This window comes from Haliotis rufescens, unplaced genomic scaffold, assembly GCF_023055435.1.
Source record: "Haliotis rufescens isolate VD_foot unplaced genomic scaffold, xgHalRufe1.0.p SCAF_3, whole genome shotgun sequence".
Classification (NCBI taxonomy): Eukaryota; Metazoa; Mollusca; class Gastropoda; order Lepetellida; family Haliotidae; genus Haliotis; species Haliotis rufescens.
Window position 1 is genome coordinate 12,205,785 of NW_025964001.1, and position 18,959 is coordinate 12,224,743.

Below are 18,959 nucleotides of genomic sequence, written 5' to 3' on the forward strand. Positions count from 1 at the left end.
TTGTTCGCTCTCCTTACACCACTCCCTTCGAACTGGATATTCTACTTCCGCTGTAAACTAGACAGCATGGACGGATATCAGCTCTTCCGAAAACTCGGTTTCGGAGCTAAATTTGATTTAAAGCGCTTTCACGGTGATGCAGAAAAGATAAGGGTAATTATTCCTTACCCCCAAATAATATATTTCTTTACCTGTGTTTCTCTGTTTAGACGTCATACACATCCGCACACTCAACCACACTGTCCAGAAGCCCCCGATGCTGGAGTGATATTTTGTTTAGACGGACCCATGATCTATTTGGTTCTCTTTGTGAATACCCTAAACATATCATATGTCACTCGTGCGGTTACTTATAGGCTACTATCCAACGCCTACGGGTTTCTTAAATCATAGATAAATCATTGTACAGTATACACATCTAGCATTTATTTCTTCATAACTGTCTTAGGCTTTTCTAATATCTGATTTGTAACCGACCTTCACAAGCTAGGGGATTAATGTCATGATATTCATAAGGAGCGTCATTAAATGCCATGAACATCAATTGTCAAATATTATTTTCTGACAGTAGTAAGTTGGTTTGTTGTTTAACGCCGCACTCAGCAATATTTCAGCTATATGGCAGCGGTCTGTAAATAATCGAGTCTGGACCAGACAATCCAGTGATTAATATCATGAGCATCGATCCACGCAATTGGGATCAATGACATGCATCAACCAAGTCAGCGAGCCTGACCACCCAATCCCGTTAGTCTTCTGACAGTAATTACTATTCTGTCAGTAATTACTATAAGGCTGATTAATATAATGTCATTGTTACTAAATTATTAAACATTGCTATGAATTGTCTTTATTGACAATTTTTTACTCCCTTGTCTTGCTTTTTACGTTCTAAGCTGCTGAACCATGTTGTCAACCTAATGTTGCATTTAACATGTGTCAATATTCAGATTGTGGGCACCAAATCTGACCCAGCACATGGATCAGGAAGAAAGTTTGCTCAAGAAGTTCACCAAAGAGATGATGAGGTGATCAGTGAAGAGGATGATAAACGTTCAGTCAAGAAAAGAAAACTACCCCAACATCATGAACATGCTCAACATGATGGTCCAACAGTAACAAAGAAACAGAAAGAAGAGGGTATCTATATAATTCTATATACATGGTTCTCTGATTATGGATATGATATATATTTAATGTTTTCAAATTTTACTTAAATCTACACCTTGTACACAGAAGTACTAGTATGTCAGTATGTGGTAAATGATGATTACCATGGTTACAGTGGGGATGAGGGGCTTGAACATGTGGCTGCGTTTTATGTTGGAAGGCAAGTTTGCATAATCTGGTGTTATCTTCATACTTGAGGCCAAATTCCCTTTTCAAACATGTTAAGCCATTGGTTCAGATAGCATGGACAGTCAGAATGCAGGAGCACGTAAGGTTGAAATGTGGCCGAGTGTGCCAGGAGCATGATGATAAACTTAAACGCAGCATACTCAGTCACAATGATCACCATGGTCACCATGCTTCAGTGAAAACTTATGTGCACCATATGACTTGGTTTGCTACGCTTAAAAACTCATCTCAAGTCAAATCATTCTGATAAGCATTGGGTCCCTTTACTTACTGATGGGGGCACTGTTCAAAGGTGGCGTTTAACCATACTCACTCATTCACTTTGTTTATTTTATTTATTACTTTTCTGTCACACAGAAGACTCAAGTAGTGATACTGGATCTTTAGACAGTGATGAGGACAGTGATGATAGTGAATCTGGCACAGAAGATGAAGAGATGAATGTTCAAGAAGCAGGATCTGATTCTGAGTCCAGTGACAACAAAACAGATTCTGAGGTGGATGATGACAAAATGAATTCTGGCTCGGAGAGTGACTCTGGTGATGAGCTACAGCTGCTGGGGAACATCCGATCATCGGGGAAGACGGTGAAGGAAGTGCAGCAGACCCAGAACTCGGAGAACAGACAGCAGAACAAGGCAGATGCAAAGCAGAAGAAGGTGAGTAGTGTAGTTGCTATTATATCATAGTGATATTGGTATACAATTATTCTCTTTGTAATTACCTGTTATTATAAGCATGATAAGGGTAACACTATTTTCAGAGCAATATTTCCAGAGTCCGCCATACAGAGGAGACTGTTATTATTGCTAAAATGGATAGAATTTGCTTAACGTTGAAACAGATGGTGCAATGATTGACAGTGCAATGATTGATACTGGTAACTGCAAGGGAGATCTGCATCTATCTAGATGTAGCAAGGGCAAGGATGGTTATACTTTGCAGTCATTTGAATTCACCCTCAATCTGCAATCTGACGCATGTTTCCTTATCCAAATCGCTGTTGTACTTCATCGACCCACACATCATCATTTGCCTGATGACTTGAGGGCAATTTTATGATAATACTATCAATTTATAGCGTCGATGTCTAGTTGGAGTGGTCACAATTAGCCCATGTTTTTCTCAAAGATGACCGCCTCCGTGGTCTAGTGGTAGAGCGTCCGCCTGGAGAACGGAAGGTCCGGGGTTCGATCCCTGGCCGCGTCATACCAAAAGATGTTTAAAGATGGAACTTATTGTTACCCTGTCTGGCGCTCGGCATTAAGGGCCTAAAACAAGGCCTGGTCAGCTTGGCGTCAGTAAACTGTGGCATGGTATCTCAGTGGGCTAGCACTATAAATCGGCATCAGTCCGGACTAGTACAAGCAGCCACACACACGTGCATGCACGTCGCTATATAAGTGCAATAGTCTTGGACGCGACATAAAACCTAATTTCACCTCTCAAAGATACATTTAACCATGTGGAATGTAATTATTTGTCTTAATGTTCTTGTGGTGTTTTCAGTTGAATACCTTGAGGAAGCGACACAAAATCCATGTGACAGGCACAGACATCCCACCTCCTTTTACCATGTTTGAAGAGCTGCGGACGCAGTACGGCCTCCACAAAACCCTCCTCTCCAACATTGTCAGCGTGGGATATAAGGAACCTACTGCAGTACAAATGCAGGCCATTCCGACCATGTTACAGGTACTGACCTGACCAGAGATGCTCCTTGTTGACCAGGGCGGTTGGGTAGTCTAGTGGTTAAAGCATTCGCTCGTCACGCTGAAGACCCGGGTTCAATTCCCGACATGGGTTCAATGTGTAAAGCCAAATTCTGGTGTCCCCCGCCGTGATATTGCTGGAATATTGCTAAAAGCGGCATAAAACCTCACTCACTCACTATGCTTGTCATAGGAGGAGACTATACCTATCAGGTGTTCAGACTCCGAGTTGTGGTTGGTTGTGTAGCAGTGTACGCTGATGCTGTGGGATGGTGCTCATGATATCAAATACTGGAATGTCTGGCCCAGATTTGATTATAACCCGGTTACAGCCTCTTGTCATACAGCTGGAATATTACTAAGTGTGGCTTTAAGTGAAAGACGAACTAACAGTCAAAGTTATAAAAATGAAATACTTGGGTGTTCTCAGTGAGCAGGGCCTGACCTGAAACTACTGACACTATCGACTCTTTTCCCCAGAGACGTGACATAATGGCCTGTGCCCCCACTGGCTCGGGGAAGACAGCAGCGTTTATCATCCCGATACTGCATCACCTGAAGGAGCCGCGCAACGCCGGCTTCAGGGCAGTCATACTAGCTCCGACCAGGGAACTGGCCAAACAGGTGAGACAAGAGTCTGTATGTGTACACCATGTACAACATGAACCCAATGGTGGATCAGCAGGGAGAAAGAGGGGCTGCAACAATCTCACTAAAATCAGGACTTGTCGTCTGATATGATACCTGTCTGCATGAAGATCTGAGGTCACCGCCATAGAAGGTCACCAATCAGCTTACTTCATCGTTTTGGCTTTCACTCCTTCTTTCCCCCCCCCAATTTGGAATTGGACCCAAGGAAACAAACACAGAACACAAATATTCCATCAGTGGTACCCCCCTGTGGTAGTGCTAGAATATTGCTAAAAGTGGCGTAAAACCATACTCACTCAAGCAGAGAGGTATTGTATCAGAGTAAATGGTCTGATAAGCGGACCCCTGCACTATGGGTTTTATGATCATGTAATTTGAGCAAGTAAATTTGGATGGTGGGCAGTTATGGGTTATTGAATTTTCTGAATGTTGCAAACCCTGGGCATCCACAGTTGGATATATTAACAATCACATCCATTTCTGCTGTCAGACTTACAGAGAGTTCCAGAGATTGTCTGAGGGTATAGGATTCAGGACGTACTATATTGAAAAGGCAGCAACGGCGATTAAGAAGTTTGGACCAAAATCAAAGAAGAAATTTGGTGAGTCATTCTACAAACATGACAGCTGTTTCTCAGCATACGTGGTATATAGAAACTAATGTTGCACATGGAAAGTCATTGCTTTTGTCCATAATTTTATTGCTTTTTATGGACAGTTATGTTTATTTCATATTTGGTTACAATCTGTCCTTTGAACATTGCAGACATCTTGGTGACGACTCCGAACAGGTTGGTGTACATCCTGCAGAAACACCCGGATGTCCTTGACCTTGGCAGGTGAGTCAGATGCAGGAGCACTCTCCTACCCAGAGTTCCATGCGGCCGGCAGCCAGCTAGCATAGTACCTCTGCCACAGGCCAGCGCCATGTGACGATTCGTCACATCTTTCACAGTCCATTCAAGATATTGCATATGCTTTTCATCCGTTTCATGTTTGACAAGTCTACACATTTTCATAAACAAATGTCAAAGAATGGTTAACTTCCATTGAGAAAGTATGCAAATACGTAAAAATCTACTTGTTTTTGCGTAGTTATCCTATGTTTACATTGGTTGTACGGCTCCACGTGCTGTCCTCCAAGCCCAACGGAGAGCTAGCGACACGGTCACTTTGATGCATAAATATATATTGTCATGCAACTCACTGTCGCAGTTGTAATAGCATATCTATATAGTTATGCAAAACAATATGTAAAGCTCCCCCAAATACTTGCATTAGTCCATTCTATACTGATTTCTGAAAAAGCGCGTTTGTTTACAAACAAGAGAAAAGTCTAGTCACGTGATATGCAAATTAGCCTGTGGCAGTGGTGTTATGCTGAGTCACCACTGCTACGGAGTGTAATGCAGGAGATCGCATACCTTCTCCTTGAAGCAATTATAACATTTCTGCATTTGGATATTTTATCCATGAGACTAGGATGTGCTAAACATAAGCAAAACTACCTATAACAACACTCATTTGCTGATATATTTCCAAAACTTTGCAGGACTACTGTTTGTCCTCTTGGAATTTATTACATACATTGTATACTGTCTGGAGAATTATATTCAGAAAATGATCTGTTAAAGAATCTATTGATATAGTATGTATTCTTATATACAATATACATTTTAATAGTTCATCAAGTCATGACAATCAGAGTGTCCATAGTTGAATAAATTACCAGTTACAACCAACACAAGTTGTATTGAAGTGCATGAGGTTTGAGATAACAAGCTGTCAGTATGTTGATTGTTGACAAGATGGTTCGTTCATTAAAGTACAAGGGGCGGTCGGGTAGCCTAGTGGTTAAAGCGTTCGCTCGTCACACCGAAGACCCGGGTTCCAATCCCGACATGGGTACAATGTGTGAAGCCCATTTCTGGTGTCCCCCACCGTGATATTGCTGGAATATTGCTAAAAGCGGCGTAAAACCAAACTCACTCACTCACTCATTAAAGTACAATGAAAGCTAATCACAACAGTCAGCGGGCTCAGAATGGTAAACAGGAGGTAATGGCAGGCAATGTTGGCTGTCACAAGTATTTAGACAGGAAGTTTTTCTTGGATTGGAAGCCATGTTCTGTTGAGGTGATGACAGTGAATTTTGTTTCAGTGTGGAGTGGCTGGTTGTAGATGAGTCCGACAAGTTGTTTGAGGAGGGAAAGAGAGGATTCAGAGACCAGGTATGAGAGGACTGTGGCAAAAGAAAACAGGACATTTCTTTACAATGACAATCACACTCATCATGCTCATCAATAATATAATTAATGTGCATCTAATGAGACATGGTCAATTAAAGAATAAAAATCATATCATAATCACATTTCTGACATATTTATAAAATTTAATTTCTAGAAATACTCTAGAAAAGGAGACTTGAACAAATGATAATAATTAACCTCATCTCCTTTGCTGTGAAAAAAGAATCAATAACAATAACAAAACTGTCTGACGGCAAACAACCGTTTCAGTTGGGTGTTATCTACAAGGCCTGTGACTCAACTCATGTGCGGCGAGCTATGTTTAGTGCAACGTTTGCTTGTGACGTGGAGGAGTGGTGCAAACTCAACCTGGACAATGTGGTGCAGGTGTACGTGGGCTTGAGGTGAGTCTGATGTCACTGCTACCTGGTGCAGGTGTATGTGGGCCTGAGGTGAGACTAATGTCACTGCTACCTGGTGCAGGTGTATGTGGGCCTGAGGTGAGATTAATGTCACTGCTACCTGGTGCAGGTGTACGTGGGCTTGAGGTGAGTCTGATGTCACTGCTACCTGGTGCAGGTGAACGTGGGCTTGAGGTGAGTCTAATGTCACTGCTACCTGGTGCAGGTGTACGTGGGCTTGAGGTGAGATTAATGTCACTGCTACCTGGTGCAGGTGTACATGGGCTTGAGGTGAGTCTGATGTCACTGCTACCTGGTGCAGGTGTATGTGGGCTTGAGGTGAGATTAATGTCACTGCTACCTGGTGCAGGTGTACGTGGGCTTGAGGTGAGTCTGATGTCACTGCTACCTGGTGCAGGTGTACGTGGGCTTGAGGTGAGATAAATGTCACTGCTACCTGGTGCAGGTGTACGTGGGCTTGAGGTGAGTCTGATGTCTCTGCTACCTGGTGCAGGTGTATGTGGGCTTGAGGTGAGATTAATGTCACTGCTACCTGGTGCAGGTGTACGTGGGCCTGAGGTGAGACTAATGTCACTGCTACCTGGTGCAGGTGTACGTGGGCTTGAGGTGAGACTAATGTCACTGCTACCTGGTGCAGGTGTACGTGGGCTTGAGGTGAGACTAATGTCACTGCTACCTGGTGCAGGTGTACGTGGGATTCAGGTAAAACTAATGTCACTGCTACCTGGTGCAGGTGTACGTGTACGTGGGATTCAGGTGAGACTAATGTCACTGCTACTACAGTTAGGTTGTAACACTTATGAGCAATCTACAGCTAAATGTGCGTATCTCTCGCTTTAAGAAAGTGACACATTTTACCTGGATATACTTGAGTTAATTGCCACATCCAGCTCACTACAAATAACCATGACACATAACAAAGCCCCCAATGAACAATGAGTGTGTGCGTTGTCCAGGAACTCAGCCACGGAGACAGTCCAGCAGGAGTTGGTGTTTGTGGGGACCGAGTCGGGAAAACTGCTGGCCGTCCGCAACCTGGTCAAGAAGGTACAGACTTGACATTATTGATATTATCATCAGGAGCGTATGTTTCCTCAACAAACTTTATAAAAACTATAACAGCATTCATTAATTTATTCATATTAAATTAGTCATTAAATGATTAAATATTATGATATAATTAGGAATGGTTCTTGGTATATGTACTACTCCAAAGAAGTTAAAGAAGATTTGATTTTGTTCATATGGCTGTAGTTATTCTGTCATGCCATTAGCTATACCCATATGAAAGAATTGGATGTTCTTTAACTTCTTTTGACCAGTATATTTGTCATGCATGAAAACGATGACCACAATTTGTTTTTGTTTTTTGTTGTTGTTTTTTGTCATTTCTCTTCAAGGGAATTTGTATTGGAATACCCATTTCACGTTTACTCTAAGAGTCCCACAGAATTACTGCTCTACAGTCATGTCCTAACGACCCCTGAAGATCCGGGGTAGAATAGGTCTTCAGCAACCCATGCTTGCCATAAAAGGCGACTATGCTTGTCGTAAGAGCGACTAACGGGATCGGGTGGTCAGGCTCGCTGACTTGGTTGATGCATGTCATCGATCCCAGTTGCGTGGATCGATGTTCATGATGTCAATCACTGATGTCTGGTCCAGACTGGATTATTTACAGACCGCAGTCATATAGCTGGAATATTGCTGAGTGCGGCGTTAAACAACAAACCAACCAACCAAATCATGTCCTAACATCCTCCTGTGACACACATCACACTGGGGATGCTGGGGTGGCCTTGTTATTAAAGTGTTCACTCGTCACACCAAAGGCCTGGGTTCAATTCCCCACATGGGTACAAGGTGTGAGCCAATTTCTGGTGTCTCCTCATGTTGTATTGCTGAAATATTGCTAAAAGCAGCATAAAACCCAACTCACTCTCTCACTCGCACAACCTTGTTATCCACAGGGCATTGAGCCTCCAGTGTTGATCTTTGTCCAGTCGAAGGATCGAGCCAAGGAACTGTTTCATGAACTCATCTATGATGGTGTCAATGTTGATGTCATTCACGCAGACAGAACCCAGTTAGAGGTGAGATCAGGTGCACATGTGAAAAAATATATACTACACTATTGCTATGCTGTTCATAGTAATAATGGAAAACAGGTTGTTTGGTGAGCATGGGAAATTATCAATGAAATTATACAAAAATAATAAGAAAATGAAAACTAACAAATCCGTGAAATAAAAATGGACCTCTGAAATGGTTGTTTCAAATTTGAATGTCTGGAGAAAATATCATTAGAAAATTAATGTACCGATACTTTAACCCTGAAGGTGAATGTTTGAAATAATAAAGTACGTACCAGTATTTTCAGCCATCATGTCTTATATGTAATCCATTCATTTAAGTTATTTTCTTTAAACTTAAGTGTTATTTGTTTTGAATTTTCAGCGTGACAATGTTGTGAAGTGTTTCCGGCTGGGCAAAATCTGGGTGTTGATCTGCACGGAGCTGATGGGTCGCGGTATCGACTTCAAGGGAGTCAATCTCGTCATCAACTACGACTTCCCCTACAGCGCCATCAGCTACATACACAGGATAGGTGAGCAGCCCTGATTGTCCCTAGGTCTCAACTTTGCTACTTGGACAATATTTTATGGGTGCTTCACACACCACCTCCTGACAAATGGCAGAGTTACGTACAGTGATACAAACAGGTCATTTACAGGCTTCTTTTGTTCGTCCGAAAAATAAACCTTGATCATGTTTATGTCACAGGTCGAACAGGGCGCGCAGGTCGACCTGGTAGAGCCATTACCTACTTCACACAGGATGACTCAGTATATCTCAGAAGGTGAGTTTCAACATGGCCTGTGGGGATTTCCAGGTCAGAATAGGCGCCCAGTACATGGCCCTTGTCAGAGGAGACAACTAAAATGGGGATCAGTTGTCAGTTCCTATGACCTGGCTGATTGTATGTCAACGTACCTGGCTGCTGGCATGGATTGTTGTTCATGCTTTCAGTCATTGGTTTGTCTGGCCCACACTTTATTAGGCTAAAAACATCTTGGTTCTCAGGCACCACCTGCATCATCATAAAGTCTGCTGCTTGTTTTGCTTTTATTTCCATTTTCAAAAAAATATAAAAATCCTAATACTGAAACATAATGCACAAAAAAATAATGAAAATGGAAACAAAATCACAATGTGCAATGAACTTTATGAGACAGTACCTGAGGACCAAGACAATTATTTTTTTTAGCCTTAGTTTACATTCCATTGTGATATACCTGGAACATTCAGCCACTAACCCAAATATTGGTTACCTATGCTGGTGGTAAGAGGTGATGAAATGGAGTGGTCAGAAACTGGTCATGGCTGCTTGTGATTGCTGCTTACACTATCGATCACTGGATCCAGGAATTTTTGGTTATTTACTACAGACCACCGTCATACAGCTGGAATATTGATGTGTGTGGCGTTAAACAACAAACAAACAAACAAACAAACCAAAGCTTTGTTGCTTATCCACTCATTTAAGATACAACGTAAGTTGACATTAGTTAATGATTCAACCAAATTTAATCAGATAAAGGGGGCGGTCGGGTAGCCTAGTGGTTAAAGCGTTCACTCGTGACACCGAAAACCCGGGTTCGATTCCCGACATGGGTACAATGTGTGAAGCCCATTTTCTGGTGTTACCCGCTGTGATATTGCTGGAATATTGCTAAAAGCGGGGTAAAACCAAACTCACTCACTCACTCACTCACTCATCAGATAAAGCTTCCTCTTTCTAAGTGCTGCAGCTGTTCAGTTGATCAGTGTTTACATGCATTCAGATCAACTTGTAATTGTATAAATGTAACACTGATAAAAACTAGGATATGTGCCTGTTGATAAAAATGCAATCTTGTGGAAGGAAACAGGTTTGGGAAATAGGTTCGGTGGATTTCTCAGGTGATGTATTGACTGTGTACTTATTATTTTTAACTTTGACTAGGTAACGTTCTTTGGCCACTTCTTGTAGCTGTTCATGTGTTCTTCTTCAGCATTGCTAATGTGATGAAGCAGGCTGGGTGCCCAGTGCCAGACTACATGCTACAGTTGGCCAGACCCAGCAAGTAAGTCATGTCAGTCATGTCTGGCTTTGTCAGCTTTCATTTACTTGGAGGCAAAAGTAAGAATCAGAGGAGTGTTACGTAAATGAATGGCTGTTTTATGTGTTTTAAAGTGTTGTTTGTAATTGCCATAGGTTTAAATGATGCAGTAATTTTGCACACAGCCTAAAAGTCAAGTTATTGTGTCCATTTTATAATAACCCAAATTTGACTCAAGTGAATTCTCATGGTGCTACGGTATTATCACCCCGGTCAATGGATCAGTGTGCATTTTCATTCTCAGCTCCCTGGGGAGTATCCATGCATGCTTTGTGCATCTCTCAATCTCTCCTCTTTCTTTCAGGAAGCGTAGAAAGAAACTTGCTCACACGGCGCCCAAGAGAAAACCTGTGTCAACAGACTCCCAATATGACCTTGAACAACGACAGAAACAGAAGTAAAACACGTCTATCTTTGAATTTGTAGTAAACATCCAACATGCTATTTTTATTAACCTGCCTAATGTATATCTGTGCTTGCCTGAATGTCTTTGCTAATATATGTGATGTATTTGATTACGTCCCTGTTCTTAATATGGGTATATGCCTATATATATAATCAGGTTTGGAACTCTACAAGATAAGTAATGTCTCCAGACTGTGTGCATTTCCAAGTTTGGTATTTATCAGCTCATCTAACAGGTGTCAGGAAAGATCCCAATCTCATTAAAATCAGACCTTAGTTCTCGCTACCGCTATCCCATTAGGGGTCATGTCAGAACGACCTTTCATCCGACCAATCAGAGCTTCACTTACCAGATCATGAAAGGGACAGTCGGACAGTGATTTCTAATCATAAAACCTCAAAAACTTTAACACAGGGTATTCCGAACGATAGTTACAGGTTAAACGACTGAATCCATACAATCTAGACCATCTCTTAGCCATTCCGGGATGTTTTTTTGTTCAGGTTTCAAATTTGTAATCGAGAATTTGTCAAAATATGTTGCGAAGCATAGTCGCCAATTTGAAATTAGTGCCGTAAAGCACGAGAAAGCTGCCTTCTGATTGGTCATTCCGTTCGTCAGTCAAAGTTCGTGCAAGGTCGGTGTGACGTGACCCGTAATGGGATGTCCTCAGATCTTTGTTTAGCGGTAGCTAGAACTAAGATCTGATTTTAATGAGATTGGAAAGATCCAAGACTTGATAGATTTGGCTATGGTCCACCTATTTATGACAGAGTTACCTCCCTTGGCACCTCATCCCAACGAAGCCCCTCAAATGTACGATAGAAGCCTTCCTTAATCAGTGAAGGTTATTCCATAACATTTCTGACACACATTGCATTTAATCTGTATGATATGTTGCATAAATGGTGTAATTATATCAAAATTGGACTGTACAAGGCATTTGCTCTCAGCAAACAAATGTGGCTTAGTTCAGCTTGAGTCACAGGCACCACGTTTTACCCGTCCTAATTTTCAAGAACGCTTGTATTTGTTTTTCGCCGTTCCTTCTCCAAGACCTTTGCCTAAACACATATGTCATCCAGTATAATCAAGAAAACCTATGGCCTTGAACCTCTTTTACTATTTCTCTTTTTCCTTTCAGGGAAGAAAACATGAAGTCTGTGTATAAGAAAAAGCCCAGGCCAAATAAGGAGAGCTCAACTCCCGGTGGGGAAAAGACAGGTCCTGTTACAAAATCACAACCAAATAAGAAAAGTAAGAAGAAAAATTTCTTAAAGGGGGATGCTGAGCAAGCCTCTGGTACAAGTCAGGAGGTGTCTGAAGTGGGACAGAACAAGGAAGGTGATCACACCTCCGGGAAGATCAGTTCAAGCAAGTCTGTGAAACATAAAGGAGAGAAAAACAGAAATAATAAGAAAATGAAAAAGAAAACTAACACATCAGTGAAATAAAAATGGACCTCGACATGGTTGAATGTATGAATGAAATGAATGTTTCAAATATGAATGTCTGGAGAAAATATCGTTAGAAAATAAATGTACAAATACTTTAAACCTGATAAATATGTGTGTTGTCTTTGTATGTAAGATTTCCAACAATAGTTATCCTTAATAATTATGCTAATAATGAACGAATGTCCTTTAAGATATGAATATTTAGGAATCATTTGACACCACTAGAACAATAACACAAGTTATGGCATAAAGAAATACAGTCTTTGATAGGCATTTTGAAGTTGGAAGAACATGAATACATGGCACTTTTTTTTAATAAAATGGTGTTTCAGGGCTACTTCTTGTCCCTTCATCAGGTCAGCGGGTGATGATGGGGCAAGATGTAGCCCTGAAACATTGTTACAAAGAATAAAGATGCTGTTATCCTTTCAAAGATGTCATGTATTCAAGAACATCAACTATCGACTGGTAACTGTACTGTATGTGAGTAGTGAGTTGGGTTTTAAGCTGCTTTGCACAGTATTCCAGTGATGGCATAAATTGTCCGCTTAATGTGGGAGGAAAGCCCGAACTGATGCAGGTATCTGCCTTTACCACTTTGGTGAAACCCATGAACATGGGTATGGTGCAGAGAAACATAATCAGGCAGATTTACATTATATGTGTTTAATAAAGTTTTGTGTGACTAAATGGAATGTGCCTTAACCATCTACAAACTATGTTGCTTCAGGGGACGAAAATGCAAAAATGATTTATGAACGAGTGGGAATCTGCGCCAATAGTGTGAAAATGTAAGGCTCGGTTTTTTTTGTATTAAGCAGCGGAATGAATGATGGTTCCATAACTACTTTGTAAATAATCGAGGGGGGCACGGGTGGACCAGTCGTCTAAGGCACCGCTATTCGCTGTGCAGAGTTGCGTCCCCTAGGCACGCCAGAAACCTATGATTGTGGGGGCGAATGTGTGGGTTCGAATCACGGTTCGCCCCGATTATGTTTCTAGGTTTGTCAGCACCATACCCGTGCTCGTGGGTTTCACGGAAGTGGTAAACGTCTGAGACCTGCATCACTTCGGGCTTTCCTCCCACATTAAGCTGACACGCCGCGATATAAATGGAATACTGTTAAAAGCGGCGTTAAACCCAACTCACTCACTCACTCGTTATAAATAATCGAGGTCAATATCTGGAGGCCGATGTCAATCCTGGTATTTGGTGCAGTATGTATGGCATCTAATGAGGGAACAATTACTGGAATATACTTTCGAAAAGGGCATTCAACCAATCAAAATTTGCACTCCTATGACAGCAAACTGACTTCAAACAAACAGAACCGCAGCTTTCCCCACGCCCTTCACCTCTGTTCCAAGTTGGGTAATGGAGCTATAACGGCTGTATCTAACCTAAACCACATGGGGTGACCACAGTAGCTGCTGAGTATAGAGTGGAAGTGCTGAGATGGGTGACAGGTGACTCAAGCCTCACATACAACTGGACTGATTGGGGGTCATGGCAGCATCAAGAAGGCAGGTTGATGTAGTCATGTTATTAAATACATTGTTATATCCTGGCCTCCTACAACATTTTCTATTTGGATATAGTTCCATTATTAGGGACGGTTTAGCTTACTTAAAACCTGTACATGCAGGCCCGTTTGTTAGTTTATCATATGAGCTATTCTCAAGGCCCCATTAAACAAAACCCTAGTTAATGTTACTTATATTTCCTTACAACCGTATCCTATATTTCTATTGTTAATTCTAATCAGATACTAGCAGTACATTCACTGTCATTAACACATGTTTACGTTACAAGCTTCGTTTACGAACTAATGGATACCGTTTTCATCAGGGGAAAAGTGTTCACCGCCAAAACAAATAATTGGAAGTTTTAGAAATGAAATATTGTTAAAGTTTAAGGTTTCGCTCAATAAGTGGTTTGCCATACAACCTGTCATGAATTGGCTCGTTTTATCTATACACATGCCCCTGAAATTGGGCGCAGATGAAAAATTAGCGTACTTGCGAATTTCATAATTGATACTGAACAGGTTTTGCTGCCCCGTCCTTTGGTGACATTGTTGACTGTAACTCCCACACTCATGTGTTAGAGTGAGTGAGTGAGTTAATGCTTTACGTCACATCGGCAATATTCCAGCCATATCGTGACTCATGTGTTAGAAGGTATACATTTCTTGGTATAATGCGAAGTAACTCTGTACATTAAACAAATGATATATGAAATTCCTTCCTACGTGTCTTTTTAATACATGCTGTGCAATTGATTTTGGTTAGAGCAGATACCCGTTAAATGATGACGGTTGTTGATAACATTAACCTTTCTCACCTGAGGTTGCAACGTGAAATGCGTCGACCAGTAGGGATCAGGTTTTTAAGTGTGCGAGCTGTTAATATTGTCATGGCTTCCCAGTTCGATTAGTTTCAGGCAGTCGTGATGAAGCTGGACTGTTCGGCATGAAAAACAACATTCACATCGCCCAATAATCCCACACAGACCACTCTGGATACGTCCAGCTCCAGGTGACCTGAAAACACCGCTCGATATGTCCAAAGGGCCTTACATACCTGAAGAGTAAAGTTGACAGCCATTTGGATAAGATTTGGTTTCCTGCTTTTTCCTATATGTACATGGGCTAAATGGACCAGACAAACCAGTGATGATAATATTAGCAATCGGGTACAAGTACACGCAGTCAACCAAATCACCGAGCCCGACCATCCGATCCATAAAACCTCCCCTTATGACCAGCAATTGAGTGATGAGGGACCTAATTCAACCCGGGTCTATATCGGGAATCGGATGCATACGTTTGTTTATTTGTTTGTTTGTTGCTTAACGTCGCACTCAGCAATAGTCAAGCTATATGACGGCTGTCTATAAATAATCGAACCTGGACCAGACGATCCAGTGATTGTCATCATGACCATCGATCTACGCAGTTGAGGTACGATGACGTGCATCAACCAAGTCAGCGAGCCTGACCACCTTATCTAGTAAGTCACCTCTTACGACAAGCATCGGTTGCTGAAGACCAATTCTAACCCTGATCTTCAAGGGTAAGGTACACAGGTAGGTTGGGGTATAAAGTCGACATTGGTAATTGCATAATTACCCAAAGATATAATGTCTAGGTTCCACGGCCCTTTCTTAATTTGAAATACTGTCTGCAACCTGGCATAATAATCCGAATATGTTGGCCTCAAATCTGACTACCAAACCTTGCAAGGTGTTCAAGAGATACCTTTACACTAATCCTGATCTAAACAACTAATTGACACAAGACGCCGTTCAAGAATACAATTCATCTGATAGTGTGGGTGTTGTGGGTAGATTACGGACTAGCTACAACAGTTTGTCCCAGCTAGGCAACCCTGATATGCTTTTGGATCAGCTGGCGATTATCTGCGCTGCACTGTTGACCCTCCTGTAAAAGCGGGATGATTGATACAGGATATCCTACACACTATGGACCATACACTATCGCCTCTATTATTGTAACGTGCGTCCCACTTTAGGTTCCTAGGACCTCTTAATGTAAAACGGTCGGTGGAGTAGTCGAGTGGTGAATCCGTTTGCTTGTCAAATTGACCCGGGTTCGATTCATCTCAGGGTAGAATTATGAAACATATTTCTGGTGTCCCCGCCGTGATATTGCTGGAATATTGCTAAAAGCGGCTTAAAGCATACTCGCTCACTGGTAAGGAGGTACCATGCGGCTTCCACACTTCAGCTTCTACAGAATGGAGTCCTCAAGGACTCGAACAGTGAGATCGCAACTGGTTTTAAGTGTTTCTCTTGAGACCGTATAGGACGTATGAAGTACGTATCTATGGTACGTACCTTAATTGATAACTCCGCTATTTCAGTGTTATGAAATTGTGTCAAAGGGGACTAGAATCGGGTCAACTGCAGCACTAACAAAATTGAATTAAACCCCTCAAACCCCACGTTGTCTGCAAACTTAAATGTAATGATGTGCATCAATGTAGCATTTAATGGTTACCCTAATTACACTGAGATTTCGCCAATGGCGCCAATTTCAACAACACTGGACATGAGAACCTAGTCTCTCTTTCAACTGTGAGTAAAACACAAAGCTACCCATAGATCGTGGACATCTCCCGCATCCTGTTCGTTTGTAATCAGCAATATTCCAGCTATATGACGGAGGTCTCTATATAATCGAGTCTGGACCAGACAATTCAGTGATTGACATCATAAGCATCGATCTACGCAAATTGGATACGATGACATGAACCATGAACCAAATCAGAGAGTCTGACCACCTGATCCCGTATATAATTGTCACCCCTTACAAAAAGCATAGGTTGTTGAAGACCAATTCTAACCCGGATCTTCACGTTGGTTGGTTGGTTGGCTTGTTGTTTAACGCCGCACTCAGCAATATTCCAGCTATATGACGGCTGTCTGTAAATAATCGAGTCTGGACCAGACAATCCAGTGATTAATATCACGAGCATCGATCCACGCAATTGGGACCGATGACATGTATCAACCAAGTCAGCGAGCCTGACCACCCGATCCCGTTAGTCGCCTTTTACGACAAGCACGGGTTGCTGAAGACCTATTCTACCCCGGAATCTTCACGGGTCCGGATCTTCACGGATCTGCATCTTGTGTAATAGACATTGTTGCTGAGAATGCAATGTTTTAATCGGAGGCTCCGAGCTCGTGTTGGAATATTATCGGCCCAAACAGCTAGGGGACATTACTCTGTGAATTGCTGCGTTTGACTGAACCCACAAGGCTGATGTCTAACTGACACTACTGCAATAGTTCTGAAAACATAGTAACACCTGGTCGACCTACATCAAAATCTAACTGTTCACCTAACCAAGTTGAAGGAATGTTGCAATCAAATGCCATTTATTTAAGATAGATATCCAAACAGCCAGAACACACCTTGCTATTCACCAATTCAATCCCCACAATCACCAACCAATGTGGATACAATTGGACAAATAAAAGTAAGATTTTCACACTCAGCAGTTTTGTGGGGATTTGATCTAGCTCACCAAGACATCGCGTTGTCGGCATTTCGCCATCAAATGCCAAGTCCTCTTGATTGATAAAGCAAACAGCTTGTTAAGACTTCTGTAAAGAAACGTATGTCCGCCATGATGGACACAATGGTCACATGGGAGTTCTTCACGTAATGTCCATACCACGATAGCGTTGTATTTGTACGTGGATAGACTGACTGAAATGATGGACAGAGCCTCCAAGTCATAATGACTTGTTGGGTAGGTGAGAGTTTGCTGGGGTCACGGACGGGTCAGCCCAGATGATGGGCTTGATAACGCGCAGGTAACACAATAGATAATGGATTTACTACCTGTGTGATGATTGCACGCGGGAAACCACGGAGGTGATTCAATTAGCAGTCTCACAGTGCTCGTAATTCCCGAATGTCAATGAAGTGGGCTGGGACTCCAGCTTTCAGAAACAATACCAACAGAAATGTTGACGTTGTGGTGATAAAAGACCTTTTCCTGATGTAGATGAAGCGTGTAGATTTAGTAATGTATATTGATCATGAACAGCACTTTATAAGTATGCAACTGCTATGAGTCAGCCGAATATTAAACCTTGATGAGCACTGGCTTGACATGATCCTGCTCCTCGCTGACATGCAAGGTCCTGCATGGTGTGGACAGGAAGTTCATCTGGAGGTTATCTTGCCTTCAACATGGCAGACTTTAATCTGTTTGCTGTTGTTTGATCAACATGGATCATTAACATTTAATGCAGACACGCTTCGTTATGAATCATAATGACATGATGTGCTGAAGCCTTCAATTGGCGCTTCCCTGTTAATTCATGGGTGATCTGGGAAATTTGGACCAATTGTCGCATTGTTGCGCTTTGAATCCTAGTTTTAGTTTGTACCAAAAGGCGACATTGAGATTAAAACATGGTTTTAAAAGACGCGACAATGCGACACGTTTCTTATGTTATCCTTGAAATTGTGTCTACCTTGACATGTTTTTTAAGGACATATTCCATATGTCTTTATTGTTTGTGTCTTTTTATAAACCGACGTTTCTTCACAGGAAGAAACACATACTTCCCCGTCTCCAGCAATTTTCAAATTTATGAGGGGACACGGTTGACCTAGTGGTCTTGTTGGTGGCGCATTTCGTTGTGCAAAGTTACGCATGCTTAGAGGTTTCACCAAAGTGAATACACGTACGTCTAAGAACTGCGTCACATCGGACTTTCCTCCCACATCAAGCTGACACCGTCACACCGGTGAAATGTTGTTTTATTATCAATTACTATTTCAGAAAAATAAAAAAATGCACCCAGGAGGTAGAATCGTCTTTCTGCCTAAAAATAACCTTATGAACACAGATTCCTAATTCTTTCCACTATCATTCACACATCCGCACACCACTTTCATTCATTCTGTACTGCTTAACAATGGATCAGTGAACCAAACACATTCTATACAAATTGGGCATCAAATCATATATTTTAAAATGTCAGGTTGTCACACT

The 18,959-nt window shown here is 41.8% G+C and overlaps 1 protein-coding gene across 1 annotated transcript; it reads left to right on the forward strand.

Annotated features, from left to right (window-relative positions):
* On the forward strand, window positions 1-12,539 carry LOC124134785 (probable ATP-dependent RNA helicase DDX52). The gene is made up of 16 exons (XM_048403755.1): window positions 1-153; window positions 951-1,140; window positions 1,717-2,018; window positions 2,869-3,054; window positions 3,552-3,695; window positions 4,213-4,324; window positions 4,489-4,561; window positions 5,884-5,953; window positions 6,242-6,375; window positions 7,350-7,440; window positions 8,364-8,486; window positions 8,851-9,001; window positions 9,178-9,253; window positions 10,449-10,520; window positions 10,861-10,953; window positions 12,107-12,539. Exons 1-16 carry the CDS (start codon window positions 67-69, stop codon window positions 12,414-12,416), a joined length of 2,214 nt encoding a protein of 737 aa, XP_048259712.1. The 5' UTR covers window positions 1-66; the 3' UTR covers window positions 12,417-12,539.
* Window positions 12,540-18,959: the final 6,420 nt, after the last annotated feature.